Source organism: Sus scrofa, chromosome 13, assembly GCF_000003025.6.
Source record: "Sus scrofa isolate TJ Tabasco breed Duroc chromosome 13, Sscrofa11.1, whole genome shotgun sequence".
Classification (NCBI taxonomy): Eukaryota; Metazoa; Chordata; class Mammalia; order Artiodactyla; family Suidae; genus Sus; species Sus scrofa.
Genome location: NC_010455.5, coordinates 17,903,419 through 17,923,876, shown reverse-complemented (window position 1 = coordinate 17,923,876; position 20,458 = coordinate 17,903,419). Strand labels below are relative to the sequence as shown.

The following is a 20,458-nucleotide window of genomic DNA, read 5'->3' as shown; positions in this document are numbered from 1 at the left end:
TGTCCTGGTGATAGACTGTGAAAATAAATGGGCCAGGTACTCGGCTACCAAGATTTGTTTGAATGATTTAGGCAATTAGCAGTTGCTGTTTTTCTTCTGGTAAGAGTCTGGTGGCATTGAGGCCTCCTAGGGTGGAGGGGATTCTTGCTCCTTGTGTGAAAAGTGATCTACAAAGGGCCCTCTGGAGAGTACCCCCCTGTGGGTGGGAAGGGAGGATTTGTGAGCACCTCCAGTTCCCCAGGGGGCCCCTGAGCTCTGACCCTAACCACACCCTCCAGCAGGAGTCTGTCCCTGCTTGCTGCTTCCTGGATGTGAACCCCAGCTGTTGCTGGGAAGTCAGGTGGAGCCCGTTAGCTGAGTCTGTACTCAAGGGCATCGCTGGGATCCTGAAGGAGCCTGGCCCTTGCCCCAGGGCTGTGATAAGCTCCATCTGACTTAAGAACCCAATGCTCTCTCCTGACCTGGGGATGACGCCTGCAGGCACCTGGCAGGGACTTCTAGTCTCCAGCTTCCTGGATCAGGAGCCTTGATGGTGACCCAAGAGTACGGTCCTGTTCTTCTCTGCTGGGAGAGAAAACTGATGCACTGTCGTTCTCTCTGCACAGGTACTTTGTGCTGGATTTTGAGGCTGGCATCCTGCAATATTTTGTGAACGAGCAGAGCAAGCACCAGAAGCCTCGGGGAGCCCTGTCTCTATCTGGCGCCATCGTGTCCCTGAGTGACGAAGCACCCCACATGCTGGTTGTGTACTCTGCCAATGGGGAGATGTACAAACTGAGAGGTACGGCCTGCAGGGGTTTGCTGTTACCATAGTGATGTGGCTTTTGATTTTTTTCTTTTTTTGTCTTTTTAGGGCCACACCCATGGCATATGGAGGTTCCCAGGTGAAGGGTCCAAGGGATAGCTCTGGCCTACACCAGAGCCACAGCAACGTGGGATCTGAGCCATGTCTGCGACCTACACCACAGCTCACGGCAACGCCAGATCCTTAAACCAATGAGCGAGGTCAGGAATCGAACCTGCATCCTGGTGGATACTAGTCAGATTCGTTTCCATGGGAACTCCTGATTTTGTTTTTGTTAATTGCTTTTAACATTTGCCTGTGTTTGAGGACTCTGGTGACAGACACTGCCTTCCCTACCCCCAAGGTGGGGAGTAGCGCTCACATTAGGTGTTTAGTCCTAATTAACTGGGGAATTAAGGACAAGGGAAAGGTGAGTGATGGCCACACCAGCTGAGCCTTTGAACTTTGGCAGACTTTTCTTTTTTTTTTTGTCTTTTGTCGTTGTTGTTGTTATTGTTGCTATTTCTTGGGCCGCTCCCGCGGCATATGGAGGTTCCCAGGCTAGGGGTCCAATCGGAGCTGTAGCCACCGGCCTACGCCAGAGCCACAGCAACACGGGATCCAAGCCGCGTCTGCAACCTACACCACAGCTCACAGCAACGCCGGATCATTAACCCACTGAGCAAGGGCAGGGACCGAACCCGCAACCTCATGGTTCTTAGTCGGATACGTTAACCACTGCGCCACGACGGGAACTCCTGGCAGACTTTTCATATTAGCTCAGTATACACTTTCTTGGACCTTACAGGTGAATCTTCACTCCAGTGTCCATGGGACTGTGCTCTCTGGACAAAATAAGCCTTGGAAAGGTTATTGTAGCCTCCCCTCAAAATTTCTCTAGAACCAGCTCTTAGTAAAAGGTGGCTTCATTTAGACTTTTAACTCATTGTGGCATTAGAACCTGATGAGAGCCAACTAGTGTCATTTCCTCTTGTCTACTTTCTCTGCCTTCTCTTTGCCTCTGGAAAGTTGAGGTCGTCTCAGCATCCTCTGTGGATCTCGGGGAGCCCAGCATTTGACCAGAACTGTAGGTCCTGCCACCCCGAGGCACATCCACTGCACAGCTTTTTAGATGGGCCAGACTTGACTGCAGTGGTGTAACTTGATTGCTAGACTCTTCTAGCATTCTGTTACTAGTGCATCGCCATCAAAATTGTCAATCTTCTTCTGATTAAACAAACATTTTGAAAACAAAATGACAAAATAAAAACCCAAATGCACGTTTGCATGCATGTGCACACACACACAGTCAGTGTTATTAGGATCTGAGAAAAGTGTGTATTAACTGTTACAGGTGGTTGATAATTCTGCCTCTTGCATAACATTTTTCTCCAAGGAAGGGCTGAGTACAAAAAAAAAAAAAAAAAAAAAAAAGCCCCTTGTTCTCTCTTCTTGACCTGGAGGATAGCAGTGATGGGCCAGCATCTTCAAAGCCCGCCTGAAGGCTTCAACTGACCATCTCCTGTCCTCCCTCCAAGCTTTGCTACCAAGGGGTGGGCTCATCGGAGGTTCCTTTATTATCTATGTACAAGTCGTATTTCAGGATCTATAAAACAACTCCCAAACCTATGAAATAAAAACAGTTGAAGAAAGTTTTTCAGTTTGAGGGAACCATGAAGATTCATGTTCTCTTAGAGATTAACGCAGCGTGTGATTTATATGGTATGGTCCTTGGTTTCGCTTTGCTGTTTATTGCTTAATCAATTGTCAGAGCAGAAACAATAGCAGGTGAAAAGTACAGCATTAAGTATGGCACTTCCCCTCTCCCCTAGTGTTTTTTGTTTGTTTTTTGTCTTTTTCTAGGGCCACACCCTTGGCAAATGGAAGTTCCTGGGCTAGAGGTCTAATCGGGGCTACAGCTGCCCGCCTACGCCAGAGCCACAGCAACACAGGATCCAAGCCATGTCTGCGATCTACACCACAGCTCACGGCAATGCCAGATCCTTAACCCACTGAGTGAGGCCAGGGATCGAACCCATAACCTCGTGGTTCCTAGTCGGATTCGTTAACCACTGAGCCACGATGGGAACTCCTCCCCCAGTGTTTTATAAATGACACAGACCCATACAAAAGAATAGCCCAAACAGTCTGACAATTGAGCCATCTCCTTTTGCCTTTTATTTATTTATTTAATATTTGGAGCCACACCCACAGCAGGTGGAAGTTCCCAGGCCAAGGACTGAACCTGCGCCAAAGCAGTGACCAGAGCCTCTGCAAGGACAACACCAGATCCCCAACCCACTGCCACCTTTGCATTTTAGTAATTGTCACTCTCTGGATAACTAAACCAAAGCTTCTTCTTTTTAAGGGTAGTTTTAATAGCAAACATAAAAGTTTCATTATCTGCATAATCACATGGGCTAAATTTAGCTTAAAAACTTACCCACTACATCAAAGGCAAGGTAAATTTCTGCCTCCCTCTGGTTCTTAGCCCATTCTGCTAGGATCTAGGTGTTGGTTTTCTCATTTCACACTCACTCTACATTGAGTAGAATCTGGATGTCAATAGATGCACAGATTTAGAGAATGTTTTGGATACAGAGCCTTTGGCAATTCTAAGTGTTTCCTAAGGAAAAAGGCTTTATTTGTTGCAGAAAATCCTTTTTCTTTGGAAGTGGACTTTGCCTGGTCTTAGGCTGGTCTACACCTCTCGATTTCTTCCCCTGAAGTTCAAGCTGAAATGGGTTTTATTGACAAATGACACTTAGGCCCGTTTCTGTAAATAATACAAATTTCTAGGGGAGTCATTCTGTTTTTCTCATAGTCAACATTTCTGCAGTTGATATTAAAAATATTTATGCAGTGAGTTATGCAATTAAATAATTTAGATATCATGGGAATCTGTTACTTTGGTCTCTCGAGATAATTTCATATATTTGAGAGATGGGGGTGTAGATGGAAGATTGTGACCACGCAAGTGACTTGTCCTTAAGTGGCTTTTTGGGGCAAGTTTGCGGGTCTCTAAGGCAGCATTGAGTACATTGTTTTGTCCAGTCATAATAAGAACCCTTGAGAACATATACTAAAATGGTAATTCAGGAGTTCCCGTTGTGGCTCAGCAGGTTAAGAACCTGACTAGTGGGAGTTCCTGTTGTGGCATGGCAGAAATGAATCTGACTGGTATCCATGAGGATGCAGATTTGATCCCTGGCCTCAATCAGTAGATTAAGGATCCAGCGTGGCTCTGAGTTGCAGTGTAATTCGCAGACATGACTTGGATCCCACGTTGCTGTGGCTGTGGCATAGAGTGGCAGCTGCAGCTTTGATTCGATCTATAGCCTGTGAGCTTCTGTACGCCACAGATGCAGCCCTCAAAAGCAAAAAAAAAAACAAAAAAAAAAAAAGTAATTCAGAAGTTCCCTGATGGCTCAGTGGGTTAAAGATCCTGCATCATCACTGCATCACTGCTGTGGATTTGATCCCTGGCTCTGGAACTTCTGCACGCCTTGGGTATAGTCAAGAAAAGTAATTGAATTGAACACTTATTTTGTAAGGCTGATAACTCCAGAGTACAATTCCGATAGATAACCATACTTTGATCCTCATATTAGCCACCTATGGTCGAGGGCATTTTAAAATAAGCATGTTTCCTTTTCCCTGATGCTTTTTAAAGACTTTTTCAAAAGAGGTTAAAAGAAATGGCAACATTGTCCTTAGACATTCAGAATGTTTTATTTATTTATTTATTTATTTTTTTTGTCTTNTGCCATTTGTTGGGCCGCTCCTGCGGCATATGGAGATTCCCAGGCTAGGGGTCTAATCAGAGCTGTGACACCAGCCTATGCCAGAGCCACAGCAACGCAGGATCCGAGCTGCATCTGCGACCTTTTAAACATGATTTAGGAGGGAATTTTGGGTTGATTTAGTGTTTGCTTTTCAGTGTGGGTACAACCTGCGTTTGCCTTTCTCGCCTTCCTCTGCTCTTCATCCCCAGGCCCCCACCCCCTCAGGTGGGTGTAGAAAGAGGGTGGGTGTGTTTGGGCACAATTGCTGTAAGCCTTTCTTTCTCTATTTTAGCTGCTGATGCAAAGGAGAAACAATTCTGGGTGACTCAGCTTCGGGCCTGTGCCAAGTACCACATGGAGACGAATTCTAAGGTAAGTGACCCCCAGGGAGGCAGCGGGTATTGCAGCCACCTGGAGCGCTCCCCTTCAGCTCAGTGATCTGCTGCTTTGGGGAAGTTGTTTTCCTGTTTCTAAGTTCTCCACAATCATGAGTTCATACTTATCCTGCTACATAAGACGTTTAAAGCCAAAGAAAAGTGGGAGGATTCGCTTGTAGGTGGAGTGCAGGGGCACACTTTATTAGAACTGATTCTGGAAAGATGCTTCCAGTGCTTTCTGCATTGTTTGTTGAGGCCTGTGGAGAAGCTTGAGCAACTGGTTTCACTGTGGCAGCTAAGTCAGGTTTACTGTTGGTGAAGACTCTTTGTCCTGATCTTTAAATAAACCGAGATCCCCAGACTGATTAAGTGCTTTGTAGGGAGCTTCTGCATTTAAATGTCTAAGAATGTTCTTGGGTGGTTTGGCATCCCTGTGTGAGTTAGTTGCTCCACTGGATTCATTATATAAGATCTTGGGTCAGATGTGCAGGGGAGGAGTTCCCTGGTGGCTCATTGGGTTAGTGATCCAGCGTTGTCACTGCTGTGGCTCCACATGACACAGGCACAGCCAAAAAAAAAAAAAAAAAAAAAATTAGAGTTCCCACTGTGGGACAGTGGGTTAATGATCCTTCTTGTCTCTTGGCATTGCCGATTCAATCCCTGGCACAGTGGGTTACCACAGCTGTGGCATAGGTTGCAGATGTGGCTTGCAACATGTGTTCCTGGCCCAGGAACTTCCATGTGCCATGGGTGAGGCCAGAAACAGGAAAAAAGATGTGCATGGGCTGGGAGATAGGAGGTAGGCATTTTCCTGGATTATTTGGAGGATCTCCTGTCATTAAATATAGGAAATAAATATGTCAGACAGAGAAAGCCAAATGCATATAAGCATGATAAGCACTGTCATGCTTATATGTAGAAAATAATACAAATGAATCTATGTACAAAATAAATGGACTCAACAGACATAGAAAACAAACTTATGGTTATCAAAAATGAGAGGGAGGAGGGACGCATTAGGAGTATGGGATTAGCAGATAGATACTACTATACATAAAATAGATAAACAACAAAGTTTTACTGTATAGCACTGGGGATTATAGTCAATGTCTTGTCATAATTTATGATGGAACATAATCTTAAATAAAAAACACTGAATCACTTTGCTGTACACCTGAAACTAACACAATCTTGTAAATCAACTATACTTATATACGTGTATATATATATAAGAAATAATTGGAAAATTAATTTATTCAGAGGAATAAATATTTGTTAAATGAACGTTCTGGAGTTCCTGCTATGGTACAGTGGGATGGATGGTGTCTCTGCAGCTGTGGGTTAAGGATCCAGTGTTCCTGTAGCTGTGGCATGGGTTGCAGCTCTGGCCCAGATGTGGCTCAGTTCCTTGCCTAGGAGCTCCTTATGCCACAAGGTGCCAAAGAAAAGAAAAAAAAAAAAACTGTTACGTCATTGTAACATTTGGTCTTTTTTAGGACCCCACCTGCAGTATATGGAGGTTCCCAGGCTAGGGGTCCAATCGGAGCTACAGCTGCCAGCCTACACCACAGCCACAGCAACGTGGGATCTGAACTGCATCTGAGACCTACACCACGGTTCACAGAAATGCCAGATCCTTAACCCACTGAGTGAGGCCAGGGGTCGAACCTGCGTCCTCATGGATACTAGTCATATTTGTTTCTCCTGAGCCACGACCGGAACTCCGTATCATTATAACATTATTATTGAAGATTTGAACATTATCCTATGCTCGGATTTAGTTACATTCAGTTGCAGTCTTTTTCTGTATTCTATGTGTCTGCTGGGAAGACCCACACTTAAAACTCCTTAGGGTTCCAGGGATTCCTGTTGTGACTCAGCAGTTAACCAACCCAACTGGTGTCCATGAGGACTTGGGTTTGATCCTTGGCCTCACTCAGTGGGTTGAGGATCTGGCGTTGCCATGAGCTGTGGTGTAGGTCGGTGGCTACAGCTTTAATTGAACCCCTAGTCTGGAAACCTCCATATGGTGCAGGTGCGGCCCTAAAAAGAAAAAAAAAAAAAAAAAAAAAGAAAGAAAAACTTCTTAGCATTACATTTACTTAAGCTGACTGATCTCTTGCCTAAGGCCATGGGAAATGTCTTGCTTAGTTATATTCCCCATTCTGCCTCCAAATACAACCTGAAATGACTTCTTCACAAAGATTTTATTCATTTTTTCTTTCTGAAGACGTCTCCTTGGCTCGCTTACTACCTTTGCACTTTCTTTAACACCCTTCTTGACTTGACCCAAGTGGAATCTGGGAACTGTATTTAGAGCTCCACTTCTAAAGCTGTTTTCCCTGGCTTCCTTTATTTTCCAGGAATTACAGTAGGAGTTCCAGGCATTTCACCAGTATTTTATAAACACCTAGGCAGAGCAGTATAAACATTTTTTACACATATCTTTTTAGTCTTTATAAAATAGAACAGAAAGGGGTAAAATAAAAAGGACATACCTCAGAGTTTCCTTGTGGCTCAGTGGGTTAAGGATCCGGCATTGTCATTGCTGTGGCACAGGTTCGGATCCCTGGCATGGAAACTTCGCATGCTGTAGGTTCTGCCAAAAGAAAAAAAAAATTGTGCTAATTTGTACTTCCATCACTTCTGTGTGTTTAAGGGTGTCCCCCCCCACAACTAATCATAGCTCCTATTAACATTCAGTTTTTGATAGTCTCACAGATTAAAAAATGGACCTTCCTGTTACTTTCATTTTCACTTCTAAAATAATGACTGGGGCCAAATATGTTTTCAGATGTTTATTGGCTACTTGTATTTCTTTTCTGCAAAATAGCTATTTGTATCCTTCACCCATGTTTCTACTGAATTCATCTTCTTGATTTGCAGTAGTTCTATATATGTTAAATATACTTGTCCTTTGCCTGTCATTTGCACTGTAGCTATTTTTCTCCTAGCAGGTTTATATTTTGACTTTGAATATATTTTTTTGCCATGTAGTATATTTTTGTAGTCACATTTATGGGTATTTTCCTATTTGGCTTTTGGATTTGCATCATATTTAGGAAAAACTTCTCTGGAGTTCCTGTCATGGCTCAGTGGGTTAAGAACCTGACAGTGTCCATAAGGATGTGGGTTTGTACCTTGGCCTTGTTCAGTGGATTTGTTCCCGTTCCCCAACTGAAGTCTTTCTGGAAAATCCAAGTCTAGCTCGTGCAGGAGTTGGAGAAGTTGTTCCGTGGGAAGCATGTTGTCTTCATCACTCAGGGGAGAATTCTGCCTAAGCCAACTTGAAAAAGCAGTACAAAAAATAAGCAAAAGCATCCCAGGAGCTGCACGCCAACAGCTATGCCCAGTGCCGTCCTGGAGGACTTGATTTTCCTGAGGGGGATCGTGGGCAAGAGAATCTGTGTGAGGCTGGGCAGCAGCTGCCTCATAAAGGTCCATTTGGACAAAGCACAGCACAACAACGTGGAGCACAAGGTTGAAACATTTTCTGGTGTCTAGAAGAAGTTCATGGGCAAGGATGTTAATTTTGAATTCTCAAAGTAAACAGAAATGACTAAAGAACATACTATTCACAAGAAAAAAAGAAAAGAAAGAGCTTCTCTGCTCCACAATTATGAAAACATTCTTCAGTTTTCTTTCAGTGAGTTGAAAGCTTTTTGGCTGCGCACAAAACATATGAAAGTTCCTAGGCCACGGATGGAACCTGCGCCACAGCAGCGACCCAAGCTGCTATAGTGATGATGCTGGGTCCTTAACCTGCTGTGCCACAAGAGAACTCTGAGTTTATAGTCCAGTTGTCATTTTTATTTATTTATTTATTTATTTTTGTCTTTTTGCCTTTTCTAGGGCCACTCCCGCGGCACATGGAGGTTCCCAGGCTAGGGGTCGAATCAGAGCTGTAGCCACCAGCCTAGGCCACAGCCACAGCAATGCAGGATCCAAGCTGCGTCTGAGACCTACACCACAGCTCACGGCAACGCTGGATCCTTAACCCACTGAGCAAGGCCAGGGATCAAACCCGCAACCTCATGGTTCCTAGTCGGATTCGTTAACCACTGAGCCACGACGGGAACTCCCCAGTTGTCATTTTTAAATCAGTAATTCATCTGAAATTTGTTCTGAGTCTAAGAACTGAGGTTGGGAAACTGATGCAAAGTGCTTTGGTGCTTTGAGGGATCACTGCAGACAAGAAAGGTAATGATATCCTAGTGGTCTTATAAATAGGAGAATTTGAAGATTTTCTGAAGGAGTGATTTCAATAATACAGATTAATCTGTTAATATTGAAACAAAAATAAAGGATAATTTAGAAGTTAGGGGCTGTAGGACTCCTTATTTGAGAACTGGAGACGAGATTGCTGCCACCACTTATTAATAGCATAGCAACTGTGATCAATTAGGGAATATTAATTTTTAAATTGTGAACAGACCTGATTCTTCAGCAGAAGCATGATGAAGGCCAAATCTGCTCGGGTAGAAGTAAGTAGTGAAAATGAAGTTAGGTTTAAAATTGGTGTAAACTTGATATCCAGTTAACTGTGGGATGCCTGCTAAATTTGCATTGCGGTTGTTAGGAATACTTGGTAAGCCTTCTTTTCCCTGGGTTCCTCTTCATTTTCTCTTAGCAGGCAAATCCTTCCCTAGTAGATTGTGGAGAATACTCTCCCTACAGCTGCTTGGAACTTGACTTGTAAAACACTTTTAATTTGGAGTTCCCTGGTGGCTCAGCTGGTTGAGGATCTAGCATTGTCCCTGCAGTGGCTCAGCTAATTGCTGTGTTGCAAGTTTGATCCCTCACTCACGAACTTCTGAGTGCCATGGGCATGGCCAAAAAAACAAAAACAAACCAAAAAAACCCTTTAAAATCAGGCATTCCGGTGTTCCCATCGTGGCTCAGTGGAAATGAATCTCAGTGGATGCAGGTTCAATCCCCAACCTCGCAAAGTTCATTAAGGATCTGGAATTGCTGTGGCTGTGGCGTAGGCTGGAGGCTGCAGCTCCAATGCGACCCCTAGCCTGGGAACCTCCATATGCCACGTATGCAGCCCTAAAAAGACAAAAAATAAAATCAAATCAGGTATTCCTTGGATCAAGTATTAGGCAGATGAAATGGCTTATCATTCAAACTCACCTTGATGAGAATCACAGGATAAACCAGATTCCAGACAGGGCTCTGGAGCTGTAAAGAGCTTTAAAGATGACCAGTCCTGTCCTAGGCCTTTTGGCAAACTCCTCAGGGAAGACAGGTGTGCTTTTGATCCATTTGGGGGTATATGTGTGCTTTCCCGTAGGCTTCATTATTTTCAAATGACCACACAGAGAACTCAGGGACATTCAGAATCAATGGCAGCCAATATTTGGGGATATGGGGGGAGTTGGAGGAAGTTATGAATGATGCAGTTTCCAGGTTACCTTTGCCCTGTGTGAAGAGTGGGATAATGAGGGCAGTAGTCAAGTGATTGGAAAATCATTGAAAGGACAGTCAGATTTTGAAGACTAGTTTTATTGGCTTTCATTCTGACTAATTAAGAGAATTTTTAGAGGCTCAACTTGGTGGAAATTTACTGCATCTGTTGTTGTTAGGTTAGGGCAAAACCTTTATTTTTATACAATTTTTAAATATATTTTTTTATTAACGTGTAGTTGATCTACAATGTGCTAATTCCTACTGTACAGTAAAGTGACTTTGTTTTTACACACATACACTTTAAAAAAATTAAGGTATAGTTGACTTACAGTGTTGTGCCTCTACATTCTTTTTAATATTCCTTTCCATTATGGTCTATCCCAGGAGATTGGATATAGTTCCCTATGCTATATAGTAGGACCTCTTGTCTATCCAATCTAAATCTGATAGTTTGCATCTGCTAATCCCAAGCTCCCAATCCTCCCCTCCCTCACCCTTCCCCCTCGGTAACCACAAGTCTGTTCTCTATGTCTGTGAGTCTATTTCTGTTTTGTAGATAGGCTCATTTGTGTCATATTTTAGATTCCACATATGAGTGATGTGGTATTTGTCTCTTTCTTTGACTTACTTCACCTAGTATGATAATCTCTAGTATCTGTCCACATTGCTGCAAATGGCATTATTTTGGTGTTTTTTTCATGACTAAATAGTATTCCATTGTGTGTGTGTGTGTATCACATCTGAACTCATTTTTGGTGCAAACAGCCAGGAATCCATGAAACTATTCACAATGACTTTTTCTGTGAGGGTTCTGGCTTGCTACAGTTTTACTGTATTAATATATTTTAATATTTCTTTGATTTTTTTCTTTTCTGGACATGGAAGTGGATTCACTTGTTGGGGCGACTCATATACTCAGTTCACTTGTTTCTTCCGATGCTAATAGGGCATTTGTTCTCTCCCCGACTTTCAGCCCTAAAGGATGACAAGTGACAGGAGGGGATGATTTTCAGTACCTGTAGAAATAAAGTCTCCAACCAAGTCCATGATGACAGGGAGAGAGTTGTGGGGCTAAACTCTGGGGGCAGCTCCCTTTTGCCTCAGCCACCTCCTTTCTGACAAGTGCCCCCGTCTCCACTACAAACATACTCTTGTCAGGTGTTGACAGCTGACAGCTTGTGAAGGCATTGTTTTCCCCAAAATGGAAGTAGCATTCCTGTAAAAAAAATAAAGTGCATATTATGCACAACACAAAACACTAATAAGATAGGAAAGTATAAAGAAGAGAAGAAAATCACCCCCAATTCCAGCTCCAGACCTAATCTGTGATGATGCCATTTGGGTGTACATCCTGCCAGAGCCTTTTCTGTGTAGAGAACTAGAAGGTGATCACATGACTCCATGTAGAGGGGCCATCCCTCCTGTCTGTCTGTTTTTCCCTTTTTTTAAGGCCACACCTGCAGCATATGGAAGTTCCTAAGCTAGGAGTCAAATCGAAGCTGCAGCTGCGGTTTACACCACAGGCACAGCAATACAGAATCTGGCCTCATCTGTGACCTACCCCACAGCTTGCTGCAGTACCAGATCCTTAATCCACTGATGGAGGCCAGGGATTGAACCAAATCCTCAGGGATACTGTGTTGGATTCTTAACCCACTGAGCCAGGACGGGAACTCCCCTCCAGTCCTTTCCATACCATACACGAGTGTGCACGAAAAGCACATACTGCTTCTCCTGGGGAGCTCACCTCGCCTGAGGATGGACGCTGAGACGAGGCTTTGGCCATAGGCCTGCTCTGTCTTTGGCTTGCTTTCTCTTTATAGTGAATGTGTGAGGGCATCATCTGAGACTTGTGTCTTGGGACATTTCCAGAATCTCCTTTAGGCTTTATCTTCTAGTTACTTGTCACCCCTTATTCCTTGTCCTGCTCTCGTTTAGATCCAGATGGGCAGTTGAGGAAACGGGAAGTCTTTACTGCTAAAATGCAGCTTTTAAAAAAAATCAATGAGAATATTAAGGAAAAGTAGATGTTGGGGACATTTGTAATAGTTTATAATACTCATTGTATTTGAAAGGCCTTTCCCTGGGCTCTCAGGCTGAAGCCTTGCTCCATTCCTGCATTGCTGCTTCTGGCTCCAGGGATCCGGTTTCCTGTCTGACTTCTGTACAGGATCAGGTACTCCCTGAGAGCAAACCCAGACCACCACATTGACTTAGGAAGACAGGAGGTCCCTGGGAATTTTGTCAGGAAATTTTGTCTGTGAAACGTTTGAAGACACTGGTTAGATCAGATTGGTGTGTGGTCAGGACTCACCGTCCTTGCTAGGTAATTCTAAATTAAAATGCAAATTTCAGGGTTCAGTCTTATGCGCATTTGGTCGTGGAGGAAGATGATTGTCTAATACAGGATTTAAAATTTAAATTGTAAGCATTAAGAGGTCTTGGAGGAGCAGCAAAGCTACTCCATTTCATGGAGAGTTTATATAAATATTCATGCTAGAGCTGCCCAAATACAAGTATTTTTTCTTTTTTTTTTTTTCCCCAACCCCTAGAATGATAGTTGGCAAACAGTTCATGTGAGGCTTCTTGGTGTTAAAGTGCTGGCTCCTCAGTGGGGGCTGGGGTCTGGCAGCCCCAGGACTGGGCGAGGCATCTCTTATTCTCCTCTGGCAGCCCCAGCAAGTTCATGTCCAGTGAGGACCTGCCCGTGATAGCTGGCACTAGTGATGCAGTCCCTAACACTGTTTAAAAAAAAATTTATTGTGGAGTTCCCGTTGTGGCGCAGTGGTTAACGAATCCGACTAGGAACCATGAGGTTGCGGGTTCGGTCCCTGCCCTTGCTCAGTGGGTTAAGGATCCGGCGTTGCCGTGAGCTGAGGTGTAGGTTGCAGACGCGGCTCGAATCCCGCGTTGCTGTGGCTCTGGCGTAGTCCGGTGGCTACAGCTCCGATTAGACCCCTAGCCTGGGAACCTCCATATGCCGCAGGAGCGGCCCAAGAAATAGCAACAACAACAACAACAACAAAAAGACAAAAAAGACCAAAAAAAAAAAAATTTATTGAAGTATAGTTGATTTACAATGTGTAAATTTCTGCTGTGTAGCAAAGCTACTCAGTTATATATATTCTTTTTCATTTTCTTTTCCATATGGTTTACCATAGCATATTGCGTATACTTTTTGTGCCATAGTAGGACATTGTTGTTTATTCATCCTGTATATGATAGTTTGCTTCTGGTAATCCTGAACTCCCAATCCAACTTACAACATTGGCAACTACAAGTTTGTTCTCTGTATCTGTGAGTCAGCTTTCATTTCATAGATAAGTTCTTTTGTGTCATATTTTAGATTCCATATATAAGTGATATTATATGACATTTGTCTTTCTCTGACTTACTCCACTTAGTATGATAATCTCTAGGTCCATCCATGGTGCTGCAGATGGCATTATTTCATTCTTTTTTATGGCTGAGTAGTATTCCATTGTATATATATGTACCACATCTTTATCCATTCATCAGTTGATGTCACATCCCTTGCTTTTGCCATGACATCTGGTTTACCCTTCTTGTCCCAGTGATGTAGAGGTTCCATCAGGGCATGACAGGGCTTTGGACAGTGAGAGAAGAGGCTGAAGTGTGATGGGCTGGCCTGGCAAACTGACTCCCATGGGTTGACTCCTTGTCCCCTCTGGCCCAGGGGAACATGCTCTGTGGGTGCCTTCTGTTCCAAGGGCTGTACACTTGGTTGACTGCACAGGAGTGGGTAGACTGGTGATCTGCCCCTAGTAGCCATGTTGCCAGGTGCAAGGAACCCAGTTGGGGGACATCCGGAGACTTTATCTGGGGAACGTGTGGGGGATGCATGGACTATTTCTGGGGAATTAGAATGTTTGTTCTCGGGAGATACATGGGGGGAGGGTGGATTCTGACTGTGTGTTAAATCCACAGCCTTGTTTGCAGAGTGAGAAGTTTTGAAGGGGCTGTTTAACTGTTTCTACCAGAGATCCCGTTGTGGCTCAGTGGTTAACAAACCCTATTAGCATCCATGAGGATGTGGGTTCAATCCCTGACCTTGCTCAGTGGGTTAAGGATCCCATGTTGCTGAGAGCTGTGGTGTAGGTTGCAGATGCAGCTCAGATCTGCCATGGCTGTGGCTCTGGCGTAGGCCGGTGACTACAGCTCTGATTGGACCCCTAGCCTGGGAACTCCACATGCTGCAGGTGCGGCCCTTAAAGACAAAAAGGGGAAAAGAAAAAGTTGTTTCTTCCAGGAAACTAGGTTTCTGATGATGAATGACTGCAACTTTCCTGACTTTTGCTGTGCTGGGGTGTGAGCCAGAGGGCTTTGGAGAGGTGCTTTTGATATCTTGGCTAGGATGCATCACAACAGGAAGCAGCTGCTTGTTGGAACTAACCTGGTGGCAACTGTAGAATCTGAAACCACAGGGTTGCAAGGGGCTTCAGCTGTCATCCAGTCCTGGCCCCACCTCATCCCACTGTCTGCACACACACGGCTACCAGAATATTTATGGTAATAATGAAGAGATGTGGGTTGATTCTCCTCACAGCAATACCTGATTTTATTCACCTAGAGAGGGGGTACTGCTGGTACCTCATGGAGTGACCGTAAGAATTTCAGAAGTAATGTCACAGATGATGTTGAATACCTCTCTTTTATGAATGACCAACTTTGAGGTCCCTCTGAACAATTTGGAATTGCTTAGGGTAACAGAATGATTAGAAAGTGGGAAGGGATCCTAAACTCCCTCTGTTCCATGTGTAGTAATAGTAGCTGTAAGGAATAGGACAAGAACCTGTTTAAACTGAAATTGAATTTGGAAGCTCGTTTCTCCATCCCACTTAGCCACATTTTAGGCGCTCAGTAACCGTGCTTGGCTGACATGTCAGTATTGGACAGCACAGGGCTAGAACGTTTCCACTGTCACGGAAGCTTCTGTCAAACAGTGCTGATAAAGCTTCCATTATAACTGTATGGTTTCTAAGGAGGAACTTGGAAGTGTCCAGTTTCATCTCCTTTGGTGCTATGGACAGTGTTGTGCTTTTTTTAAAATCTGAAAAGGTTGACTGCTGCTCCCACCCCTCTGTCCTTCCTTCCTGGCTTTGACTGCATCCTTCCGGTCAGGCCTTCTGGTCTACCCCATGGCTTTGGCATTGAACGTCCTAATCACGCTCACTTCTCCCTTGGACTTGTCTGTGCGACAGAGACACTGCTCTTCCTCGCCTGAAGGCAGGAATAGGTGTTTTCGTGTGGTCAGATTTTGCTCCCTGCTCACCCCACTGTAGCTGTTTGCCAAGAAAAGTGGTTTGAGCTTTTTTTCTTTTGCTTTCTTTCTTTCTTTGTTTGTTTTTTTGTTTGTTTGTTTGTTTGTTTGTTTGTTTGTGTTTTTTTTTTTTTTTTTTTACTTTTATTTGCATTTACTTTTTGTGGAATTTATTCTTGGGCCATAAGTTTTTGTTTCTTCAGTTTCTTCTGGGATATCCTTTTCTCCTGCGCAATGTCCTCTTCTGGTTTAGCAACAACCTGCTCTTTCCCAGTAAGGATCATCTCAGTGTGGCTGGGAGAGCTTCTGTGGGAGTTGATCGAACCACGACCTCTGTAAGTCCTTTGCCTGGATGAGCTCATTGATCAGAAAATCTACATCTGGGCCCTAAAGTTCAGCATAACTCTCTGCATTTTGGAGCACGTACAGTAAAAATGCAGCCCTCTTTTAGGGCCACTAACCCTGTGCTCAGCCCCAGTGTCTGGCCTGGCACGTCTCCCAACTCCTCCGCTGTAACATCAGAATGACACACGATGCTTCTGTGAGGTGACAGCCTTCAGATACTTGATGACTTTTTGGTTATGCATACCCTTCATGGCCTGGACAGTTTCATGTGTGTTCCCAGGCCAGGGATTAGATCCAGGCTGCGTTTGTAACCCCTACACTGCAGCTGCAGCAACACAGGATCCTTTAACCCACCATGCTGGGCTGGGGATCAAACCTGAGTCCCGGTACTGCAGAGATACTGCTGATCCCATTGCATCATAGTGGGAACTCCTCATGTGTGGCTCACACCAACTTTCCTTGCACTCACTTCCTGAGACAAAGTCTAGAGCTTTGCCTTGAGGACAGCCACCCATCACATTTGAGGTCTATTTTTTTTCCCCTCTGCTCCCACCTTCAAGGCCCCTAGATCCCTAGAAACACTGTGTACTTTGATGCTTCTGTGCATTTGCTGGGCTAAGAATGCCTTTCCCTCTCTGATTTCCTGTGGCACATTCCCGTGTGGTGACTTCTGTAATGCCTTCCTGATGCTCAGGGTGGACCGTCTCTCCTGTGCTCCTGTTTATTCCAGGACACACGTGTATGACAGCGCCTCTCATGGTGTGTATGTGTGTGCACACGTGCGCGCTCGTGTGTAAAAGTCAGCTTTCAGGGTTGACTGTGTACTTAGGACCCAGGACTGTGCTCAAGTCATATCTGCCTCCTCCACATCTGCCACCGTCATGACAAGTCATGGTGGATATAAAGCACTTTTGAAGCACTTAATAAATGTCAGCTCTGCTTCCGCTTCCTCACTCCTCCCCGCTGTGTGTCAGTAACAGTAGTATTACAGTGGTAGTGCTGTTGTAATACTACTGGGTTGGGGTTTCCTGAACTATATCCAAGTTATCATATTTTAATTTTCCTTGAATACTACTGTGTTTTTTCTTAGATCAAATACTGGAGAGTTTTTTTTTTTTTTTAATGTGTAGAGAGCTCTGAGCTTCCTGTAGCTAAAAATCAATCAGGAGTAACAGTCAAAGAAAATGTAGCCTGACTTTTTAAAATTTTATTTTATTGACATATAGTTGATTGACCATGTAGTGGTAGTGTCAGATGCACCCCAAAGTGATTCAGTTTTGTGTGTGTGTATATATGGATATATCTATCCATTCCTTTTCAAATTCTTTTCCCATATAGGTATTACACAGTATTGAATAGAGTTCCCTCTGCTGTACAGTAGTCCACGTTGGTGTTCTGTTTTATGAGTAGTAGTGTGTATATATTAATCCCAAATTCCTAATTCTGTTTTTAAGAGAGAAGAAAAAAGCAACCAAAAAGAACACATCATTTCGGGGAGAAAGAAATAATAATAAAGGGCATTTATCAATGCATTGCTATGTGACAGGCCCCAGGAGAAGTGCTTCTCTTTGATTATCTTATGTATTTCTCACAACAGCCCTATGAGGCAGGTACAACTTTTATCCCATGTTATTGGCAAGGACGGATAAGTAATATGCCTTTCCATGGTCTCATAACTAGCAAGGGCTGCCATTTTTTTTTAAAAAAGATGCGAGATATAGTTTAGACCGTGTGCAACCATCACCACCATCTCAACCCAGAACATTTTATTACCCTCAAAAGAAACCCCCCTTGAGGAGCTCCTGCTGTGGCATTGTCTCTGTGGCAGCCTGGGTTTGATCCTTGGTGCAGCGGGTTAAGGATCTGGCATTGCCACAGCTGCAGCATAGGTGGCAGTTGTGACTCAGATTCGATCCCCAGCCTGGGAACTTCCATATGCCGCAGATGCAGCCAAAAGAAAAATCATACAAGGTGGTTTTTAGGATTAAATGACCGTAAGCTCTTCACAGATACCAGTTCTCTTTTTAACACGAACTCTTCCAGCTTTGCAAGAACCTCTGTGTTGACAGGTAACTTGGCTGCAGAGTTCGGTTCCACCTGAAGACAATCACTCAGAAGCAGAGGCTAAGTGAGAACCTCCTCCCAAACTTCACTGTAATGACTCTTCCCTGAAAAGGTTTGCTAGACTGCTCCAAGCGTCTTATTCCCCAGGCATCAGAAAGTTCTGGAATAATCCAGACCAAACTGGTTTGGCACTGTTCATATTATGTAGTCTCGTGGTGAGTGCCTCCAGTCTCACTTTCTGAGGCTGTGGAGTGGATGGCCCCCTGGTTCAAAACCAGTCCTCTCATGCCACCGGGGTCAAGTCGCTCTCTGAGCCTCAGTTTCTCATCTGTGAAATGCGGACAACAGTTGTTGATGTGAAACTTGAACTGTAGGTTGTGGTGAGAATTTGGTGAGGTCACATCTCTTCTGCTCTTACTATAGAGCCAGATGCTGAGTTGGTTTCCATAAGGGGTACTGGACTACCAGGGGGACCCTGCCCAGTGTGACCTCGTGAGGTGATCTCCTTTGGGAAATAGCCAGGGTCAGATGCCCAAGACTGTATGCACAGCTTGCAACATGGGGTATTTCTTTCTTTTGTTTTCTTTTTTTTTTTTTTTGATATTCAGGAAATAAATTTATTTAGATAGGATGCTTGTGAGAGATTCAAGTGGGCAGGCAAGGAGGCTCTACCAATATTGGGTATTTCTGATAAATGAGTCTCTAAAATAATCAGAAGAGAATTTTTTTACTTCTTTAAATGGCCACCATTAAAGTGGATGGAAAGTTTAAGAAACAAAAAAGTTGTACCATGGTGGAGCCAATCAACCAGTCAAACAGTAAACAACAGATCAAATATAGATACACAAGATGCACCCTTTGGAAAGACCCACAAGGGGCTTGCAACTGTGGTTGCCCCTGGGAGAGAAGGGGGAACTGTGACTTAGGGTTGAAAGAAAGTAGACATTTTCATGTTGTGCCTTGATAGATATATAGTAGTTACTCAAATAGTTAAAATTTAACTTTGTAAAAATTTTTTCTTTGCAAAAAGCAGAGCTGAGGCTGGCTGAGTGCTGTGCTCTCTTAGCCCACTGTCAGGTTGGCCCTTTATCTGTTGGCAGAAGCTCTTTACCAGGCAGCCCCTGATGAACCTGCTTCTCATTATAGTCTTGACTCGAGACCAGATGTCCTTGAAGATATTCGATAATTCCAAATTCCTGCCAATTCAGATTAGACTTCTATTCTTGTTTCTCAGAATTGATTTTCCTTGATACGGTTTGAGGTGTTGAAAGTTTAATGCTTTTTGGGGGAAGTGCTCCCTTTCCCCCCTTTTATTGGAATTAGACAGTGATGAAGGGTGAATATGGAGGGTTTGTTTCTTGGCAGCAGCCCTTGGTGCTGGGGCTGTTAGTTGAGAGCTTTAGCCTGCATCTGGGTGCAGGGTTCTGTGAGCAGAGTTTCTTCCCAGAAGGTTGAAGGGGGTTGTGCTGCCCACCTGAAAACATTTTTAGAAATTTCATGTGTCTCAAAAAATTCAACTCACACATTTTACTGTACAGTGTACCAGCCTGATTTAATATTTTTAAAATGTCATGGGAGTTCCCTGGTGGCCTAGCAGTTGAGGATCTGGTGTTGTCACCGCTGTAGTTCAGGTTACTGTTGTGGCATGGGTTTGATCCCTGCCCTTGGAACTTACACATGCTGTGGGCACAGCCAAAAAAAATGTTTATTCCTTTCCTCAAATTGTTAGGGAAAAAGCAAGAGCAACCACATCTCCCATGGAGACCCCCAGGTAAAAAGTGCCGCAAGTTGAAAAGGAGAGCATTACGAGGTCCTGTCTGTGTTTCTAAGAAGCAGGTCTTTGGGGGAACTGAATAGGATGGGTTTAAGCTCGATAAACTCCCAGTAAGTAAAGTTGGACAAACTCATCAGAGGATTTATTCTTCTTGGCTCTGTCTTCCCATTTTCTGCTATTCAGCAATTTTGCTTTCATGTTATACAAAACTCAGTGCCGTTTTTCTTTTAGAATTTTTCACAGATAATTACCTTTTGGGTACTTAAAACATCACCCTCCTAAACACATCATCAAATTAAGTAAATAAAACACAACTTTAAGAACAGCTTTTATTAAAACGATAAAGTTTGGGGAGTTTTTATTGTCTTAATAAAGTACAACGATTTCGCCTGCCTTCTTGAGCATAATTTTAAAATTAGGCTGCCTGCCTTCCCCAAAAGGAAAATGTTAGTGCTACCAAGGAGGTCTTAAGGGACCTTCAGATTAAAAAAAAATTTTTTCATGGCTGTACCTGCGACATATGGAAGTTCCCCAGACCAGAGATTGAAATTCAACCGCAGCTACAACTTACATCATGGCTGCAGCAACTCGGGATGCTTTAACTTGATTCACCAGGCTCAGGATTGAAACTGCCCC

The 20,458-nt window shown here is 43.8% G+C and overlaps 1 protein-coding gene across 1 annotated transcript in view; it reads left to right on the top strand.

Moving 5' to 3' along the window:
- Positions 1-20,458, top strand: part of OSBPL10 (oxysterol binding protein like 10) — a 381,121-nt gene that overhangs the window by 108,412 nt on the left and 252,251 nt on the right. The window contains exons 2-3 of the mRNA XM_003483138.4: positions 606-781; positions 4,862-4,941. Of these exons, the coding sequence (XP_003483186.2) occupies positions 606-781; positions 4,862-4,941 (256 nt within the window). The remainder of the gene's footprint in view (positions 1-605; positions 782-4,861; positions 4,942-20,458) is intronic.